The following is a 20,342-nucleotide window of genomic DNA, read 5'->3' as shown; positions in this document are numbered from 1 at the left end:
CAAATGAATCCTTTTTGTTTAAAATCGCATGGTCAAGTGGAAGCATACCTACAGTGATTCCCTTCTCCAAAACAACGAACTGAATATCTGTGCTTTAGATTGAACATTTGGCCAACCAAGGAAATAATGATAAAATGGCGTCAAATACCTGCACAATTTTTAAAATGTCGATTTTGTAACCAGTCCCCGGTGACTTTGAAACATTTGTTTCATGTACCAAGCTATTGACGAAGAGAATTTTTTTATTTGAAAAGGCATTTTTTAGATAATAGGTACATGACTGAAGAATCTTTGTGGTTTGAATTATTCCATACGAATAGGAGCTGTGTAAGATACGCAATACTAGGATTTTTGAATAGCTTGAATCTAAAGACTCCTGCTATAGCAGTGTGAGTATATAGTATGAAAGTGATTAGCATGTTATAGCCACTAACGTGTATACTTATATTGGCTAGATAGTAGAATAGCCATCTAATGATGGGATATGTATCACAGCCAACATGCTAAGATCTTCCTTTGTTCTTTTAATTTTTGTTCTAATTGTTGTTCAAAGTGTATACAATATGTTATGACTATTAGTTTTAGTGTTACTTTTGTCTTTTTAATGTATTTGTTGAAAGATCGAACTCTTTGTTCTGATCAAAACAATGAAATAAAAAAATTATGTTTGCAGCAATTAGAAGAACTTCAAAACTATTTTTCACACAACATTTACACTGTCCATGCTGCAAGGTCATTGGCGTGCAGTGCTTGAATGACAGCATGACAAACCGAGCAAAAAAAAAAAACTTTTTTTTTTTTTTTTTTTTTTTACAAATAGATAGACAGAAAGCAGATTGATTTCAGTCTGCATTTATGTGTGAAAATCAGTTAAGACTGAAAACAGTGAGCAGTGCTTAAGATCTGATGATGGAGATGGACAAGTTGCAAACCATTAGCACCCACATCCTTCAGTCTATGGTAACTCCCGCGTACCATGCAGGCCACAGCAAGATATTTTTATTTTCCTTCACCAACCCCAATGCCCAAACACCCCAGCAGACACTCTCCTTACCGCCAACCCCAGCCACCACTTACTTTTCCATCTGAGTCCTTACATGCCTGCCCACCAGTCTGCATCAGCAGCCTGGGTAATAGAAAAGGGACTCCTATGCTCATCTTTGTTCCCTAAAAAAAATAAAAACACACACACACAAACATATCCAGGGTGCTAATGACATTCAAGTTTTAAGCTCTATATACATCAGGGGTTGGGGCATTACCAGCCAGGGACTGTGCAGGGCCATGTTACGGCCCTAGTGAAAGGGCATCAACCGGATGTAAAGCCACCCTCCTCTGTGTAGAATGCTTAATTAATAGTAGTTCTCCAACATGGGCATCTTAATTGCGTACCCCCACCCATTGCTGGCACGCAATAATTTACAGCACTTAAGGAGATCAATAGCCAAACCAGCTAGAAACATGCTTACCAGGTCAACGTACTATTAACATATATGAATGATATCGGCAGTTACACTGGCACATTTAAGATGCAGCAACAAGAATACAGCCCCAGGACCAAATCAAATTGCTTCACATGCGGCATATTACGTAATCCACATAGGACACAATCCAGACATGCACATTCTTTCACCCACGCCCAAAGGCTCAGACCTACAAAGCTTCCAGCGGCAGACGCGAGTCAAACGATGGTCAGTGGGTATAACGTATTCATAACTGACCCAACCATAGCTCTTTTATTGGTGACAGGCAGAGAAGCATCATGCAGCTTCAGATTCTTGGGAGGATAGCTCAGCGGCTACATGCTTGTCTTGGAAGCATGACGATGCAGAGTAACACAGGTTCAATCCCCGGGTCAGTGCTTAGAAACCTCTCGGTATTAAGCAGGTTATAAATAACCAATTATTATAAAAAGACCTGAGAAACCGGAGTTCTCATGCGAACACACGTACTATGGGGGCTGCAGGGGGGGGTCCCCCGCAACACCCCGCTCACTATACTCTGAAGTATAGTGAGCGGGGTGTTGCGAGACAACCCCCCTGCAGCCCTATTTTTTACATTTATTTTAATTTTTTCTTTTTACAGGTGTGCTGCGTGGGTGTCCCTCGGAACAACCCGCTCACTATAACACACAGTATAGTGAGCGGGGTGTTGCGGGGGACACCCCGCAGTTTTAAAAAGAAAATTATACTTCCCTACATTGCTACCACCAAAGGTACGAACTTTTGGTGTTCGAACCTTTGGTGGTAGCATTTTTAGAACTTTTGGTCATTACGACCATTCGTTTGTGGCAAAAAAAAAAATCGACCTAAACCAGAAACCGAGCTGGAGCATGGTAACGTGGCTATTGCTGAGTGGGAGAATGACACTGCGCTCTGAACGCTGCATCTCTACAGCACAGCCATAGATTTGCATTATCATGTTTAGTGCATACCTGATTTGGATACATGGGAGTGAAGTCATCTGAGCAAACTGTACCAGGGGAGCTGGAGTCCATCTCTTCTGCAACATCCGACACCCAGGGTTCTGTTGAAAGGATGACGAGAAAAACTAAGAATATGCCAGCCAGGGATCCAGTTACTCAACTACAAGCACAACAAACAACTACTGCCCACTAAACCACTTCTGAAATACCCTTACCAAGGTCGATGAAAACATCTCCCTCGGATGTCTCCGATCGGATGCTCTCAAGAACGGTCTCTCCGGCCACCTGCAGGTCGTGCTGTAGGGAATAGGTATGATCAAACTGTATGATGTCAGAGTTTCTAGAGCTTTCTAGGGTATTGCTGATCCTGGGACTAGAAGAGGGCGAGACATCCCAGGAGCAAGGGCTGGAGAACGGTTGGTTGTCATCAGAGATGCCGCTGTCGCTTCCATGTGGCGAATGTCTTTGCAGGGAACCAATGTCATCTTCAAACGGCCCCAAGATAGAGCTGAGGAAATCCTCCATATCATTCTGATCCAAACTCTGCAACAAACGCCAAGAAAAAGGTTAGTCATCATCAGATTTCTGCATTGCCTCTATTCTAAGCAGAGACAGAGGCACAATATCACAGACTAACGGGATGAGCCCACCATATGTACCGCACTGAGATTCCACCATGAAGCATTGTAGCACAGTGATATCAATTATAAAACACAGTTCCAAGGTGTCGCCTTTTTGCTTCAGACATAAATATTACTTCAGCGTTTTCAATAAAAGAATAAAAATACTATGAAAACTTTGGAGATGAATAAATAACTAAACATTGTTCAAATTCTAAAATTATTAAATTATTTTTTTTCAATCCAAATGTAAAGGCGAGAGATGCCAATACATTAAGAAGACTAGCTGCAGACTTGTTTGTGTAAAAAAAAGATGCTCACCCACAAGGCAGGGATGTCAATTTACAAAATAAGCAGGGTTCGCAGAAAGCATTCCCATGTGGTCATCGAGCCGTGAAGAATCAAGAGGAAGACTCGGGCCCAGTGGCATTATAGTGATGCACCCAGTGGCGTGGCATTACAACAATGCGCCCAGTGGCGTTACAGTGATGCACCCAGTGGCATTTGATGCACCCAGTGGCATTATAGTGATGGGCCCAGTGGTGTGGCATTACAGTGAGTCACCCAGTGGCGTAGCATTACAGCGATGGGCCCAGTGGCATTACAGTGATGGGCCCAGTGGCGTGGCATTACAGCGATGGGCCCAGTGGCATTACAGCAATGGGCCCAGTGGCGTGGCATTACAGCGATGGGCCCAGTGGCATTACAGCAATGGGCCCAGTGGCATTACAGCAATGGGCCCAGTGGCGTGGCATTACAGCAATGGGCCCAGTGGTGTGGCATTACAGCGATGCACCCAGTGGCGTGGCATTACAGCGATGCACCCAGTGGCGTTACAGCGATGCACCCAGTGGCGTGGCATTACAGCGATGGGCCCAGTGGCATTACAGCGATGGGCCCAGTGGCGTGGCATTACAGCAATGGGCCCAGTGGCATTACAGCGATGCACCCAGTGGCGTGGTATTACAGAGATGGGCCCAGTGGTGTGGAATTACAGCGATGCACCCAGTGGTGTGGAATTACAGCGATGGGCTCAGTGGCGTGGCATTACAGCAATGGGCCCAGTGGCATGGCATTACAGCAATGGGCCCAGTGGCATTACAGCGATGCACCCAGTGGCGTGGCATTACAGCGATGGGCTCAGTGGCATGGCATTACAGCGATGGGCCCAGTGGCATTACAGTGATGCACCCAGTGGCATGGCATTACAGCGATGCACCCAGTGGCATGGCATTACAGCGATGGGCCCAGTGGCATTACAGTGATGCACCCAGTGGTGTGGAATTACAGCGATGCACCCAGTGGTGTGGAATTACAGCGATGCACCCAGTGGTGTGGAATTACAGCGATGGGCCCAGTGGCGTGGCATTACAGCGATGGGCCCAGTGGCATGGCATTACAGCGATGGGCCCAGTGGCATTACAGTGATGCACCCAGTGGCGTGGCATTACAGCGATGGGCCCAGTGGCATTATAGCGATGCACCCAGTGGCGTGGCATTACAGCGGTGCACCCAGTGGTGTGGAATTACAGCGGTGGGCTCAGTGGCGTGGCATTACAGCAATGGGCCCAGTGGCGTGGCATTACAGCAATGGGCCCAGTGGCATTACAGCGATGCACCCAGTGGCGTGGCATTACAGCGATGGGCTCAGTGGCATGGCATTACAGCGATGGGCCCAGTGGCATGGCATTACAGCGATGCACTCAGTGGCATGGCATTACAGCGATGGGTCCAGTGGCGTGGCATTACAGCGATGGGCCCAGTGGCATGGCATTACAGCGATGGGCCCAGTGGCATTACAGTGATGCACCCAGTGGCGTGGCATTACAGCGATGAGCCCAGTGGCATTATAGCGATGCACCCAGTGGCATTACAGCGGTGCGCCAAGTGGCATGGTATTACAGAGATGGGCCCAGTGGTGTGGAATTACAGCGATGCACCCAGTTGTGTGGCATTACAACAATGGGCTCAGTGGCGTGTCATTACAGCAATGGGCCCAGTGGCATTACAGCGATGCACCCAGTGGCGTGGCATTACAGCGATGGGCTCAGTGGCATGGCATTACAGCGATGGGCCCAGTGGCATTACAGCGATGGGCCCAGTGGCATTACAGCGATGGGCCCAGTGGTGTGGTATTACAGAGATAGGCCCAGTGGTGTGGCATTACAGAGATGCACCCAGTGGGGTGGCATTACAGCAATGGGCTCAGTGGCGTGGCATTACAGCAATGGGCCCAGTGGCATTACAGTGATGCCCCCAGTGGCGTGGCATTACAGCGATGCACCCAGTGGTGTGGCATTACAGTGATGCACCCAATGGTATTACAGCGATGCGCCCAGTGGCGTGGCTTTACAGCAATGAGCCCAGTGGCATTACATCGATGCACACCGTGGCGTGGAATTACAGCGATGGGCTCCGTGGCATTACAATGATGCACCCAGTGCCATAGCATTACAGCGATGGGCCCAGTGGCGGGGCATTACAGTGATGCACCCAGTGGCATGGCATTACAGAGATGGGCCCAATGGCATTACAGCGGTGCACCCAGTGGCGTGGCATTAGTGATGGGCCCAGTGGCGGGGCATTACAGCGATGGGCCCAGTGGCGGGGCAGCAATGGGCCCAGTGGCGGGGCATTACAGCGATGCGCCCAGTGGCGTGGTATTACAGCGATGCGCCCAGTGGCGTGGTATTACAGCGATGGGCCCAGTGGCGTGGTATTACAGCGATCCGCCCAGTGGTGTGGTATTACAGCGATGCGCCCAGTGGTGTTACAGTGATGCGCCCAGTGGCGTGGCTTTACAGCAATGGGCCCAGTGGCATTACATCGATGCACACAGTGGCATGGAATTACAGCGATGGGCCCAGTGGCATTACAGCGATGGGCCCAGTGGCATTACAGCGATGGGCCCAGCGGCGGGGCATTACAGCGATGGGCCCAGCGGCGGGGCATTACAGCGATGGGCCCAGCGGCGGGGCATTACAGCGATGGGCCCAGCGGCGGGGCATTACAGCGATGGGCCCAGCGGCGGGGCATTACAGCGATGGGCCCAGCGGAGGGGCATTACAGCGATGGGCCCAGCGGAGGGGCATTACAGCGATGGGCCCAGCGGCGGGGCATTACAGTGATGCACCCAGTGGTGTGGCATTACAGCAATGGGCTCAGTGGCATTACAGCGATGCACCCAGTGGCGTGGCATTACAGAGATGGGCCCAGTGGCATTACAGCGGTGCACATAGTGGCGTGGCATTAGCGATGGGCCCAGTGGCGGGGCATTACAGCGATGGGCCCAGTGGCGGGGCATTACAGCGATGCACGCAGTAGTGTGGCATTACAGCGATGGGCCCAGTGGCGGGGCATTACAGTGATGCACCCAGTGGTGTGGCATTACAGCGATGGGCCCAGTGGCGGGGCATTACAGTGATGCACCCAGTGGCGGGGCATTACAGTGATCGTTAAAGAGATTTATTGATAAAATCAAAGAGGGCTGGGGAAATCCCACCTATCCCCAACTCTTGGAGGGGGTTCCTTGCCTCAACAAAACTAAGTACCGCCTGTGTCAGAATGTCAAAAACAACAAGTTCTCCGTCCTGTAGCCAAAATCCTAACACTAAACACAATATAACGTGAAGGGGAAACAGTCTTTGAGCTGATCACCTGCAGCTCATTCCCAAAGTGTAAAAGTAGCCAACAAAGTTGTACCAGTTAAAGGGGTTCTTCCATTCCCCTGGATTTCTCTATGGTTTCAATGTTATTCACTTTCACATTAGCATACTCCACGATCTCAAGGGGGATGACTCTTCAGAGGTTTCCTACGGTTTACAGTCGATCAACAAAAGATATATACGATTTTTCTCTGCATCTCCTTTTGGGTTAAACCATTCCATAATCTTAAGGGCTAGAACCCTGCCCTTGATATTTTCAGTTCCACAATTCACAGGCTCAAGGAGAATGTCCCTGGCCCGGGGCTCTTAGCTTTTCCAGAGTTTACAGACTTCACAGTTTCACAGTTCACAGGCTCAAGGGGTCTTTCCGTGAGCTTTCTTGATTTTTCCACAGCAAAAAGGGGAGGGCGACTTTAGATTTGGGAAACTGCTTTTCCAAGTTTAACAGTCTTGATTGGGTGCAGGTCCCAGACTCGCTGTCTATCTGGTTTACTCTCCTGCCAGGAATTTCTTAATTCAGCGACCCCTTTTCATTAGTCTTAGTCTCTTTGCTCAATCGCCCTACTGACCCAGCTCCCTTGTTGGGGCTTACCATGTTCATCAACAGTACACAGCATCTGCCATGAAGCGCCCCAGTGTACCAACCTCGCTCTCAGAGTTCACCGGTTTCCATCGACTGTTTCAGTGTCCTTCGCGCCTCACTGCGGCTTGCTTGCTGGCTGGGAGGGCGTCCCGTCTGCTCTCTGGTTCCTTCTTTGCCTTGTTCACCCAAAAGCTCCTGCTGTCCGTGGCACAAGCACAATAAATCTTCCGCTTCCAGACTACCCCCAGACGGCACCTCCAGCAATGTCTCTGCTGGCTCTCCTTCGGTGTCCCGACCGACGTTGGGAGAAGCGAGTCTCGCCTCATCTCTAGGAGTGGTGTTTTTAAATGTCCTCTTCCTAGTCGCAGTGTTATCAAGCAAAAGGGAATGTAAATACAGTTGGTGATTGGTCATGACTGGAGGTTCTACAGCCACACTACCGTATGACATACAGGAATAGGGAGGCAGGTGGGTGCTACCAGAGGCTAGAGAAACAGTAACATGCCTGCCTTCACCTAGAAAGTCTACTCTGCCTCCATGAGGGTTGTCTTCCCCATATGGTCCTGCCACAGATAGCCACCCCCAGGGTCAAATTCGAGTAGCTTCTATCTTTCCCTGGCCACTTGAGGGAAGTCTCCCTCCAGTGAAGCAGTAACAACATTGCTAGATTCGTCAATGGGCAATTGGTGAATCAACGACCCTTCCTTGGGGTGGAGCATCTTTCTTACACGGAAACGATGTTAATAAATCTGCACATTTCATTTGCGATTGGGCACCTCTTTCTTGTTAAGACCTGTAAACTAGACTTTGAAAGATCATTGTGTTTAAGACAAGGCACAGTGGCCTTACTTGCATCGGTCATTCCTGAATATCTTGTCTCTTGCCATACATGCAAAGGATGCACACTCTGAAGACATTTCCAACAAGATTGACTATATAAGGAGGTGGCCCATCTCTCCCTATAGCAAAGGGTTCTGCCCTACCCATCTCAATAAATAAGGTGCTTGTCAGTCATCCAGAAATGTCCACATCAAAACAGTCTGCTGTCCAAAAACGCATTCTACAGGACCTTAACACTATTCAAAACAGACTAAGGCCAGGAGAAGGACTCCCTTCTCCTAGTGAAGCAGGGTTATGCTTTATTTCAGCACTCTATTGGGATATTTTCAAATAGTCTTTAGCCACTTTCTGTACCAGGGCTTGCAATTCTTGGATAAGGACTTTGGTTTTCCCTCTTCATATTGGGATTCATTTCCAAGGGTTCTTTCGTGACGTTTGTTTGATCCTTAAATCCACATATTTTGGCCAGGTACGACCATGGGTGATAACCTCTCGTGGTGGGGGTTTTCCTTCATGACAATGCACCCCCCTTAGGTTGGTATTATTTTGGTTCTTTATTCGTACAGCCACTTCTATTGTTCATATTTCAGACTCTGTTGCTTCCACTATCCTGTTTGAGAACTCTTGAGAGTTGGGATTTTGGCACCTGTTCCCAGGGTAGTTTCATCCAATGATTAATAGTCTCTACCTCAGGTTTAACTGGCACGTTTCCTCTAATTTTGTTATGGTTCTGATCAACTTTATAGTTTGTGTTTCAACATTTTCACTGGAACAAGTTTCTTCACTTGTTTAATGATACCCTTTTGGCCTCCCGGTCCACCCATTCTAGCTATTCTCATAGGGGAACGTCTCTGGGGCCTGTGGTTGCTCTTACCATCCTTCTCACTTGGTTTCTCACCAAATTACCTCCAGGCCATACGGCAAGCGTTTACTCTTACAAAGTGAAACTGGTAAAATTCCTCACAAGAAGCTCTCTCTCCCCCTTTCGATCTCCCTCCCTTTTGCTTATGTCAGTTTCAAAGAAACCTTGTTTTTAAAACAGATTCCTGTGTGTTAGGAATTGACCAGAGCTATGGAAATGTTTAGAATAAAGATGCAAGGAAAAAAAATTGCATTTAAAAATGACCAGGGAATGTAAAAATGAACCTGTGTTGTACTGCTCTGCAAAGCAGTGAGTGGAAATTGTACCAGCTTAATAGAAATAATACTGTGACATACCCTGAAACAAAACTACATATGTTGGGAAGAAAGGCTGCCAAAAATATAAGTAAATTGTACTGTATTTTTCCCCACAAAAAGAACTTCAACATCATGGCTAGGCCCTGAAATTGCTGCCAAACCTGTTCTTGCAAGGCAGGCACTTCTAAATGTAACAGCCCCATAGGAAAGGAGGTTTTTTTACAACATGAATGGCCCGGAGGTGTGGGATGTGGCGACTTCGTCAGACAAAGCGGAATTGCTGCAGCATTAAGACAACGGTCTGCCCTGGCACAGAGGTGTGAAATCCCCTGACACCTCTCCCCAGCCTAAACTGCCTAGGATCAAAAGGGAGTCATAGCAACCCCATGTGTCAGGATGACCAGTGAAGGACATGTGGCTGGGGGATTGAAAAGACTGCCCACTTTTGGGAACAAAGCCAGCCCACTTGATTCAAAACACTTTTCTATGAAGACATTTATTTACGCAATCTAAAGAAACAGTAATATGAAATTCTGACCGTTTTAAATGTCATTTTTGTGCCATTAAAATAAGACATTGTAGGTTTTTGTGGCGCAAACGCCAGTAAAATGTAATTTCTGGGGAAAGCGAACATGGTACAGTCTTGAAAATTAATGATACTATGTATATATGTAGGTAATTGTAGAATTTTAGTTGAAATGTTTTCCATGGAAATGGCGAAAGATTGCCAGAATGACTAAACAGCAGCGCACAAACTTGGCGTGTGGACAGAAAGGTTCCTTGTGAAATATGGTATTTGCCCATCTGCTTTTTTATAAGGGTGACATTGATAAAAAATAAGCATTTTGTGTCATAACTGATTTTGTCAAAAGTAACTTTGGTAGAAAAAAGCACATTGTAAAAAACACACACTAAAACGGAGTCTCTTCCTTCAGTCCAATCTGCTTACAGGGAGGCAGCGACAAGTACAGGCTGACCTACCCGATTTAGAGGTATGTCTAGCTTAGTTCTAGCCACATAATAAAAAAATCCTCCGATGTCATCCAGTCTTTATAAGGTGGAGACATACAGACAGTCAGGACATTCAAAAAATCCAAGATTCAAAAATCCAACTCAACATCCAGAGATCCAGACATCCAACTTTCACCCTGCAAGATTCCAGACACCAGAGCAAGGCCAGAACCTCTTACCCGGCTGAACCTCTAATCCAGAATTAAACCCTTACAAAAATCCCAATAATTTAGGGAAAAGGGAGAGAAGGCTGATGAACCCTTTTGGGATTATCCTGCTTTGTCCAGCTACCTGCTTTGCCCAGCTGATGAGCCCCGCTGTCTGAGACCAGACTCTGGTTGCCCCGCTGTGTCCCTAGAGGAAAGAACCGCTGTTGCCCAAGTGACCAGATCTTTGTCCCGTGTCCCGAGGCCCGGCTGGCTGTCCAAACTATTTAATTCAAGTGCTTGTTGTAAATATTTCCATTCCCCAGTAACCAAAAACTGCATCCCTTGATTTGTTACCTGGTAGTATGTCCAATCCCTTAGAAATCCTATAAATACCCTAGCAAAAATCCTTAAAATTGTCAGAATCCTCTGTGTCCTGTCGTTAGGAAAATCTGTGATAATTTCCATGTGTTAGCGCCATTCTTTCCCAATCATTTCAGTCAGCTATACAAGTCCTTCGTACTATTTGGAAAAAATGAAATCCCATATAGAGCTGAACGTGGCATGGATAGTTGACCTTGCAAGTAACCGCCTTGCGTACCATGTCTTTCTTTAACAATCTAGCCATAAAAATATGTTTTGTATATATGTTCTCTACAGTTAAACATGTTAGTGTCCCCTGACACACTAGCTATGCCTTGTACTTCTGTATGCCTGCATATCTGTTGTATGTACCTGTGCTAAGCACTGTAACCAAGCTTAAGACTTCTTGTTGCACATTGTATTTCTGCGGCCGGCTACCCAAGGGTTTGGTGCGCATTACCAAATAAATAAACAAACATTAATAATTTAGTTGCAGTAGAATCAATCCTTTTTTTTTAACAAAACTAAGTTGCCTGTCAAAGTGTTTCCCTTTTTAAAAACCAATTTTTCCTTTCCCTTAAAGAATCCCATACTGTAACCCATCAAAAAAGCACCCTTTCACTTTCATATCATACCAGTTATGTGCCTTCGTACCTTAGCATTAAAACTGATTACCCATTGTGTCTGTTTAGCTCATTTTCCAAGCCGTTTTGCTATTTTAAACCTGTAAAAGTCAAGAAATTGCAATCCTACCATGTGCAATTTTGGTGCACGGTTTTTCCTTCGATAGTTGATTTTCTACACTTTATGTCCGTTGTTTAGTCCATTGCCTTGTAGCCTGCGAGTTTTCTTGCTTCTTTGATACAGCCATACAGATGTTTGCCTTATTCATTCAACCACACATGTAAAACAACTGTTCAGGAATTCCATGTGCCATTTTGCTCATTATTCAAGGGCAATTAACCCGCAGTATACCTGACTCCTTGCTACTCCTCTCCACCCTCACAAAATCTGGTTAACAGGCATTTGAAGGAGGGTTGCAGGGGAATGCTTAATTGTGGTGCCATTTACAAGCACTACTCAAAGTGATTTTGCTTTCATTCATTTGTGCATTGTATATCTTATAGTAGAAGGTTAAACTAAGTGTATTCTATCATTTTTCTGTGTAAGTATCACACTGGTGATTGCTGGCCTATATTGAATGTGTTTGATTGTTAATCAAAATTAAATAAAATAAATATTCTATCATTACACACCGGCCTGGTTCATGGTCCATTGCGACACGGGGTGTACGTCAAGGTGGGTGTGAGACGGGTTGGCTGCCTTCTCAAAGCTGAATCCAAATTCATAAATTTAAAAGCATTTTGATTGTGCGCTGCATCCCTGGTCAGTATAAAGAGACCTGGTCTGGAGTGTGACGCCTCTAAAATCCTTAACACTGTGACAAGCCCATTGGTTCAGGCTGGCGGCAGTGTACCTTTTACACAATGTTTTCTGTACCTTTTATCAGAGGCTGCGATTATAGCTTTGATTAAGTACATAAGGCCCACCATATACCTGAACATTTTATTTAAGCCCTGAACAAGATGGCTTGTCCTTCCTCATCCCTTTTTTACCACGCTAGGTGGGGGAGGCTCCCTTTGCCCATGTTGGGAAGGGAACATTTTCTTCCCCGCACCCCCAGGCGCTTCAGGATGAGGCAAAGGCTGCCGCAGGCACTGTAAGAGACCAGGGGGTGGGGGGTGGGGGGGGAGGAGGATGATGCCCTTAAGGCTTCTGTGCGATAACATTATTGCATGCTTTGTAGGCTCAACACATGCGAATAGCAGCCATCTTAGATATTAGTAGCCATATTGTGGAACAAAGCTTAAACGTAGCGTAGCAGTCAGAACACCAGGCCTAGGCCGCGAACATTAGCAAGAGAATAGGTTGCATACCACATACCAATGAGAAAAAACCCTTCATTGTCCAATAATGCTGCCAACCTTAGTGCCCTAAGAAGAGTGAGTCTTGCAAGGCAACGGGAGGAGGGCTGCATGTCTCTACAAAACACAATCCCACGAGAAGGAGGGCACGAGCCTCCGAACCCCACTAGTCCCAATTGTAAGTTATAGCACCCAAATGTTCTAGCCTTAAGACCCCTAAATTCCAAGGTACCAAAACTATTAGGGGCCCCCCCTCCCCCCTAATCGATCAAGGAAGATCAGAAAGCAAGGTTCCCTTGCCTTCCCTTCTGGATCACGTGATTTGTGCTACGGTGTGCAGGGAGGGATGAAATTATAGCTCAAAGCAAGGGCGGGTGACCTTGGAGAAGTGCCTTGTTGGGAGAGAGTGAAGTGTGCAGCTAGTGTGACCTCAGCATTCCCCCTGGGCCCCCGTATGCTCATACCAGGTGCCTCGTTACAGAGATAAAAGATGTATTGCTTAGTTTGGGAATATGTGCCAATTTCCCAGCTTCCCCCTGATGAAGGATCACCCACGTGAAGGAAGATGGGCGGATGGAAAGGGCTGGAATCAATGGCCCGGCATCCCCTTTGGAGCAGGCCGCCCATGTATAGGGTCTTAACAACCAGCTGCGCAGGTTCTTACTGTATGTAATGACGTCACTGATGACGACCTGTAGCTTCATAAAGTTCTGCTCATGCAGATTCTGGCAGAAGGTTCAGCAGCTACAGAGTACTTCGTTGACGCATCTTTTTTTGTGGAAATAAACCTACTTGTACGAGGTGTATTGAGCCTTTTTCACTAGCGGCTTGTATTTCTCTTGGTGTGAGTGTCTAGGGGGCATTCCTACACCACTCTGTCTTCGCCAGACTTCACATGCAAAGCCCACAAAGGTTCCCTCAGTGTCTGCCAGGACAGGAAGTGGGGGAGGTCTACCGAAGCTCCCCTGCCTCTCGGCCTGCAGTGTGTCTGGCTGAAACAAGTTAAGACTGGCTGTTGCCATTGGACAGCCACCCCCAAGTTTGAATAGGGCATGGACCCAGATGTTCTTCCTATTGTGATGAATCCCGAGATGCCATCACATCTCCCCGAGGGGGAGCCCCTTCCTGTGAGGCCAGGGCGGCAAGGCCGCTACCCGGTAGTCCCTGTGGGAGTGGCACTCGGCAGGAGGATCTGATGGAAAGAGTCCTCCCCTCTGGGGACAAGGGAGAACATCTCGGAAGTATGCAGTATACACACCATCCACCCACACCCTACACACACACTTGCATTCCTTAGACCCCCTCTGCTAACACAATCTCCCGTGGTCAGGATAGAACCATGAACATCTGCAACACCTGTGAAGTTAAAGATACTAGGACCAAGAAGATGCTTAAGAGCCCTAGGAATTTTCCGGACCCAAGCACGGAGACGAGATGGCCCCTAGGAGGAGTACAGATTGACTTGACAGTTCCCACTGGAGGTGGGGACATCACGCCATGCAGCTTACCAAATATAAAGGAAACTGAATAAGGTCTTGCAGTCTTCTCCTTCAGCACGCAACGAACCCGGGAGTTTCAAATCATGTGCAAGACGACCCAACCATATAATATCATATAATTACAGTGGCACCTAACAATACCCTTTAATTCTTTTCTTCATTCGAGCATCGTCAGAAGCATGTTGTGATGCAACCATCCTACTTGCAGTTCCCTCATCAGGTGCTCCCTTTCCTCTCCCACAAATAAATAATCAATCCAAATAAAGGACCGGTGGGGATTGGAGAAGAATGTGTACCAGCTGGGTCGGGATGGACTACCCTCCAGGCAAGTCCTGCAGGCATCTCTCGAACATCTGCTCATCCACCCCAATTCGCCTCATATGCCTGCCCGTGCTCGACCTCCAATCTAGCCTCAGGTTTCTCACCATGTTGAAGTCCCCTCCAAGAAGTCTAGTACCCTCCACCCAAGTATCCCACTAAGGTAAAAGCCCTCTCACACTTACTGTTGTGGGCATGGAAAGCAGCCACAGTTACTTGCAACCCCCCCCAAGGTACCCTTGACCATCAAGAGTCACCCCTCCACATCTCTCTTAGCCACCACTCCCAACAGAATCTCCACTCCACCACAGCTCAATTGCACGTCAACTCAGACACACTGCAGCTCGAACCCCCTCCTACCACACAATATCGAAACAGCAGCCAAACCAGAAACAAAACAGGGTTGACAGGGTAAATCGGCGTAACTCCCCCTATGGAGATGGCTGAATACTTGCAGGCCACCAAGGCTGTGGACTCCAGTCTCCTCCCTCCCCTTGGCAACTCTCACACACTCACTCAATGTGCTGCCTAGAACAAATCCCATTAGATTACAGTCCCCTTGTATCCAATGCACCACTGCATCATGATCCATAAGACATCACTTCCCCCTCCTAAAAGGTGGAGCCCCCGCCTTGCAACGGGGCCACGGCGGACATCCGCCATTTTTCTAAACTTGCAAGTGCCAGTCAGCTTTAATACTGGTTCGCTTCCCACAAAAGGCCTTCAGAAACTGTTCTCATTTTTCCACGTCTTTGAGCATGGTGGCCAGTTCGAATGAGCGTTCCACCTCAGTAATCCTGTAGGAATCTCGCAGTTGGGGGAGAAGGGGAAGCCCCACCTATATTGGATGTCTTTCAGCCGACCAGTGTCAATAGTTTACATGCCTTACACCTGGCTATTGTGACCCCTGACAGATCTTAAACAAATCATAATCTTGGCTCCCCCATATTCCAATATATCCATTTTGCCCCTGTGGTAATAACACTTTGCCAGGATAGACCTGGGCCCGTTCCCTGGCCATGTGTTAGGGAGAATTCTGAGAAATGTGCTACTTCCTCTCTATCTTAGAGACTCCCAGCCCCGTTGCTGGATTTTAGGACTTTCATTTTTTACCTGGAGAGCGCGAGACCCTTTTTCCCCCCACTCTCTCATGTATTTTTGCTATGACTTGAGCACTGGGTTTTCTTTTCGTTGAGGAGTCTGGCAAACTCCATAGGCATCATCTTTTACATTGTGCCACACAGCACCTTCAGTGCAGTGGCACAGGAAAGTCTTTCAAATTTCCCAAAAGTTTTGAATACCTTCTCTTGGATAAGCTACCGTTTCCAAGAGCAGTGAAGTGAAATTTACTTTACTTACATTGTAACTTTTTAGACCCAGCACACACTATCTTACAATAGGGTGCTGGAGGGGTTACTTAGTATCCCCTTTTGTCTAGTTTCTCATGTGGCATTTTTATGTTACCCTTTCCTCGAGGAATGGCAGGCGGCAGTGGTTTACTTTGAACTACTGTGGTGTGCTTTTACTGCGGGATGCGTTCGTAGCTGCAGTAAAGCACCCAAGGGTACAATTTTTCTCAAAATGGCCGGTCTTTTTTCACCTTTTCTTTGTGGAAAGGTTTGTCTTGAGATTTACTCTGCGCGCCAAACCATGTTTGGTCCCTTTGTTCATTTTGTCTTTGGCGGGATTCACAAGTGAAGCCCAACTCTGGCTCCAGAATGTCTGGCGGGGACAGCAAGTGAGGGAGGTGCCCGAAACTCCCTGTGCTTAATCCCGGTGGTTACAGGAATGACCCAAAGGTGAATGGCCTGCTGGCTGTCCGGCAAGGACAGCCACCCTGCTGTTTGACTGGCAGCTAGCCTGTAATGGATAGGAGAAACCTGCATAAAAGGCGAGGCTTTTTGGCTTGGAAGGCAGAGTCGACCACTGAACGAAGGAATCCGAAGAAGAACTTGGAAGAGACACCTGCTGCAACTCCTGGACCGTTTGTTTGCCCGGTGAAGCCCTGCTGCTGTGCTGAAGCTCTGAAGCTCTGAACTCGTCTTGACTAGAGAAGCCCTGCAGGGATGAATTCTCTGCTTGAGTTGGTGGGACCAATCAACTCCAAAGTAAGCAACCTGAAAATCCTCTCGAAGCTGGTTGTATTTCCACTGCAGTTGCTGCTGGAACTGAAGAGCCAGTGAGTGGAAGACCAGATGGTGTGCTTTTAAGTTGGCCAAGAGCTCCAGGAAGATCCTCCAGACTCTCAGGAAGCAGGACTGACCGAGCCTGAGCCACCTCAAACAGATTGCTGGACCACAGATGCAAGGAAAGCCCATCGCAACAGCCAAGAGTCTGCAGTGGTACTATTTGCTGAGACGTGAGTAGCTGAAACCGCGAAGTGCCACTGAATAGAAGTTGGTCCTTTACTGTCGCGGACCGTCTCGATGCAGTGCAGGAGTTCTAAAGACGTCCATGCCACGGAGGCCCAGGAACACAGGATCTGCAGAGCAGCACAGGAACAGAACCCAGCTGGAACCATTTCTTCTAACCAATGGTACTGTACAGTTAAAGAGAACATGCCCCTTGTTGTGTTGCCTCACTTTTTCATAGTGGAGACCTGTCATGGTTGCTTCTGTAGAGTTATCAGCTTCTTTACCTCCCAAGTCTGATCAGCTTGTGGCCCTACTTTCATGTTTTCTTTTCTGCAAAGACTTCTAAAACATTGTGCAAGACTTTTACCTACCTGCAAGAATTGCTTCAGCTCACCTAGACTTTTGTCCAATTGACTTTGGCCGGCATGGTTCCCTGAATGACTTCTTCCCTCTGACTTTGTTTTTGCTCTTCCTTCCCGGAAGAGGTTAATTTACTTTGCATTGGGGGTTACCAAAAGTACTTAACCTGCTTTATAATATTTGTGAGATCTCTTGTTTTATTCTAATAACCTTTTTCTTTGATATATTCCTAAATATTGCTCTAAATGCAACAGTGATATATTATTGTCCACAGTGTCCCAGCTATTTAAGTCACCTAATGGTGTAGGAATTATCTGTGTGCCATCCCAAATGGTTATTTTCTGATTTACAGAAACTACTTATATTGCCCCTTCTGAAGAAGGCTTACTGAAACTGACTGTTAAATTAATAAATGTTTATTCAAGAAACCTTGTGTGTAAGTGTTGCTTACTGAAACTGACTGTTAAATTAATACATGTTTATTCAAGAAACCTTGTGTGTAAGTGTTTATTTGAAAACTTGCCTCTGTGAATCTCTGTGCAACTCCCCTACTGCTCACATTGTCCCCTCTTGAGATAAGCCTGGCTGCTCATCACGCTACCAACCTGTGTAGTACAGATTTACACCAAAGGTTGGGTTCCTATTGCCAGGAGGTCAGGGCTGTTGTAGTGCACCCAAACGGTACTGCATACAATACTGCCCCAGCACCCTGTGCACTCAAAGATGAGCGGCTTGTCATCCAGGATGCCAGAAATGAGTCGTAGAATTTTCTTCATCTTGCGCACAAGGTAGCTCTGGTCTCACAGTCTTCGTGCGGAAGGCCCAAGGTCCTTATGTGCCTCTACCAGTCTTCCATGTCATCCTTCCTGGGGGCAAGATCTTTCTCACTACTCTCCAGGTCTTTGAGCAGTGATTCCAGGCACATTTCCACAATAACTGCCGACTGATGATTATTTTCAAGGGCCTCCAACTTATCTTCCATTTTGCCCACCTTCAATTGGAGGGCAGCGAGTGAGGTCTGGAGATCAGTCCTCAGCGGTTTAATCTCCTGGAGGGTATTCATAATGTCTAATTTTGTAGGACCCTTAAGCTCCTTCTAGGTGGGTGGCTCCATAATCCTGTATTATGCCCCTACCATCCCCTCTGACATCTGTGTAATTCAGTGATGTGTCCAGGCAGCCACCCAGTTGACCTCACTCAGTTCGCAGCGTGGACCCCCACCTATAGCCAGCCCAAAGATTCCCCTCTTCAAGCACGATTTGTTGCTTTTCGGGTGGGCCACACCCCGCCACGCTCTCACCACCGCTGAGGGCCCCTTTTCGCTCACCAGCCCCGCCCGCTTCAGAGACAGCCACTCAGCGGGTCTCGCTCTTCTCACTGGTAGCTCTGAGTATCTACTCAGCGGGCGCTCTGGCCACCAAGAGGGGACACCACCTGTTAGCCGAAATTGCAGCCTCCGATTCCTTCAGCATTCAGCTAGGTCCATCACAGAGTCCGGTTACACCCATTGCTGAAGTAGCCTTGCCACCCTTCACATGGTGCTTGTCAATGATGAAGATCGGGCCTCTCGCTACTCCAACAACTGTGCCCTCATGGTTCAGGGCACGTTCCCAAGAGATATTCCCATCTTTCACCAAGCTGATCGATTGCCATAAATACTAGGGGAGGAAGAGGGGGGGTTTTGGGGGGAGTTTGTGGACTATGCTGCCATCGTACCCGCCCAACCCCTGGTGGTCTCCCTCTGTATTACTTTTAAATGGTTTCATGGACTTGTTCCTCCTTATCTCTACTCTCTTATTACTTTGTAGGTCCCTTTGATCTCAATCACTTTTTTTACAAACTGTTCCTAAACCACCTTGTGCTCAATCCCATTTTCACTCGTTCTTGCTCCTAGTCCCCAAGCTCGGAATTCTCTTCCTCTCCAAATCAGATCCATCCCCACCTACTCACTTTTTCAGCACTCAACTCAAAAACCATCTACTTTCTAATTTGTCTTAGTTTTTCTCTCTTGTTTTTTATGCTAATTATTCATGTCAAACCATTGATGTAATTTGTACTGACTTTGTAAGGTTCTTTGGCGAAAGCTCCTGATAAATCAATAAATACAAAGGAAATGTAATAGTGCATCAAATTAGCAGTGCATCAAATTACCAGTGAACTACAAGGATGCAATCCTGCTGCATTGCAAACATGTAATTGTTATCTATGCATTGTGTGTTACAGTTTAAGACAAACTTCTCACACAGAAGAGACAAAAAAACCATTACGAACAATTACAAAGAGCAATATACCACAATTCTACATCTAATTCACTTAGTTTCTAAAAGACACAACTAAAAATCTATTCAATTCATCAGGAAGTACATACCCCATAAGATCTAAAACATTACATTATATATCTCAGTCACGCAATTCAAAGCATTAAGACCATATCAAATGGTGGTCTGAAGTCTTTTGAAATCAAATGTTAATTTATTTTCTGGCATATAGGCATTTTTAATTGAAGGATGTCAGCTAAGAAATAAACCATTTGCCTTCCAAGGAGAACCCAAAACCCACAAAAGTGGTTGCTGAGAAATCTGATATCAAAGAGAAAAAGAAAACCTATTTAAAAATAAATCTCACATCAGGTTCTGGTAAGGTCCAGTCCCCGGTCACTTTCCCCTCATTGTCCAAGATCTCGGCTGTGGAAAACTTGTCCCCAAGAAGGAAATCCAGGAGTTCCTGGTCCCCGAACTCAGCCATCTCTTCAGAGCAATGCATCTGGAAAGGGAAAAAAAAAGAAATCAGACAAAATAAGCAGGGTGGAAAATTTGAGAAATCGTCTGTAATCAAGAGCTATACAGTGGGTTGTGTACCGCCAGGTCTTCGAGGATTGCTTAAAAGGAGAATGGAATCTGAAGTAAATGGGGTACATGGCCCCTCAAAAGGCAAAAATAACAGAATTCACAGGGCAATATAACTTCAGTAAAGAAAACAAGACCGTAACAGCAGTAGTGTAATGTTGCCCCATAGTGGGACATGCCCAATTAAAGATTGCACAGGGTCCTCTGA

General features: G+C 46.8%; 1 protein-coding gene across 2 annotated transcripts in view; it reads right to left on the bottom strand.

The window, feature by feature from the left end:
• Positions 1-20,342, bottom strand: part of LOC138511200 (cyclic AMP-responsive element-binding protein 3-like protein 3) — a 158,375-nt gene that overhangs the window by 103,883 nt on the left and 34,150 nt on the right. For both annotated transcript variants that reach the window (XM_069626726.1, XM_069626727.1), the window contains exons 2-4: positions 19,914-20,051; positions 2,641-2,968; positions 2,435-2,526 (exon numbers count right to left, since the gene is read on the bottom strand). In XM_069626726.1, the coding sequence (XP_069482827.1) occupies positions 2,435-2,526; positions 2,641-2,968; positions 19,914-20,051 (558 nt within the window). The remainder of the gene's footprint in view (positions 1-2,434; positions 2,527-2,640; positions 2,969-19,913; positions 20,052-20,342) is intronic.

This window comes from Ambystoma mexicanum, chromosome 6p, assembly GCF_040938575.1.
Source record: "Ambystoma mexicanum isolate Mex_15411 chromosome 6p, UKY_AmexF1_1, whole genome shotgun sequence".
Taxonomy (NCBI): Eukaryota; Metazoa; Chordata; class Amphibia; order Caudata; family Ambystomatidae; genus Ambystoma; species Ambystoma mexicanum.
This window is presented reverse-complemented; position numbering and strand designations above follow the sequence as displayed.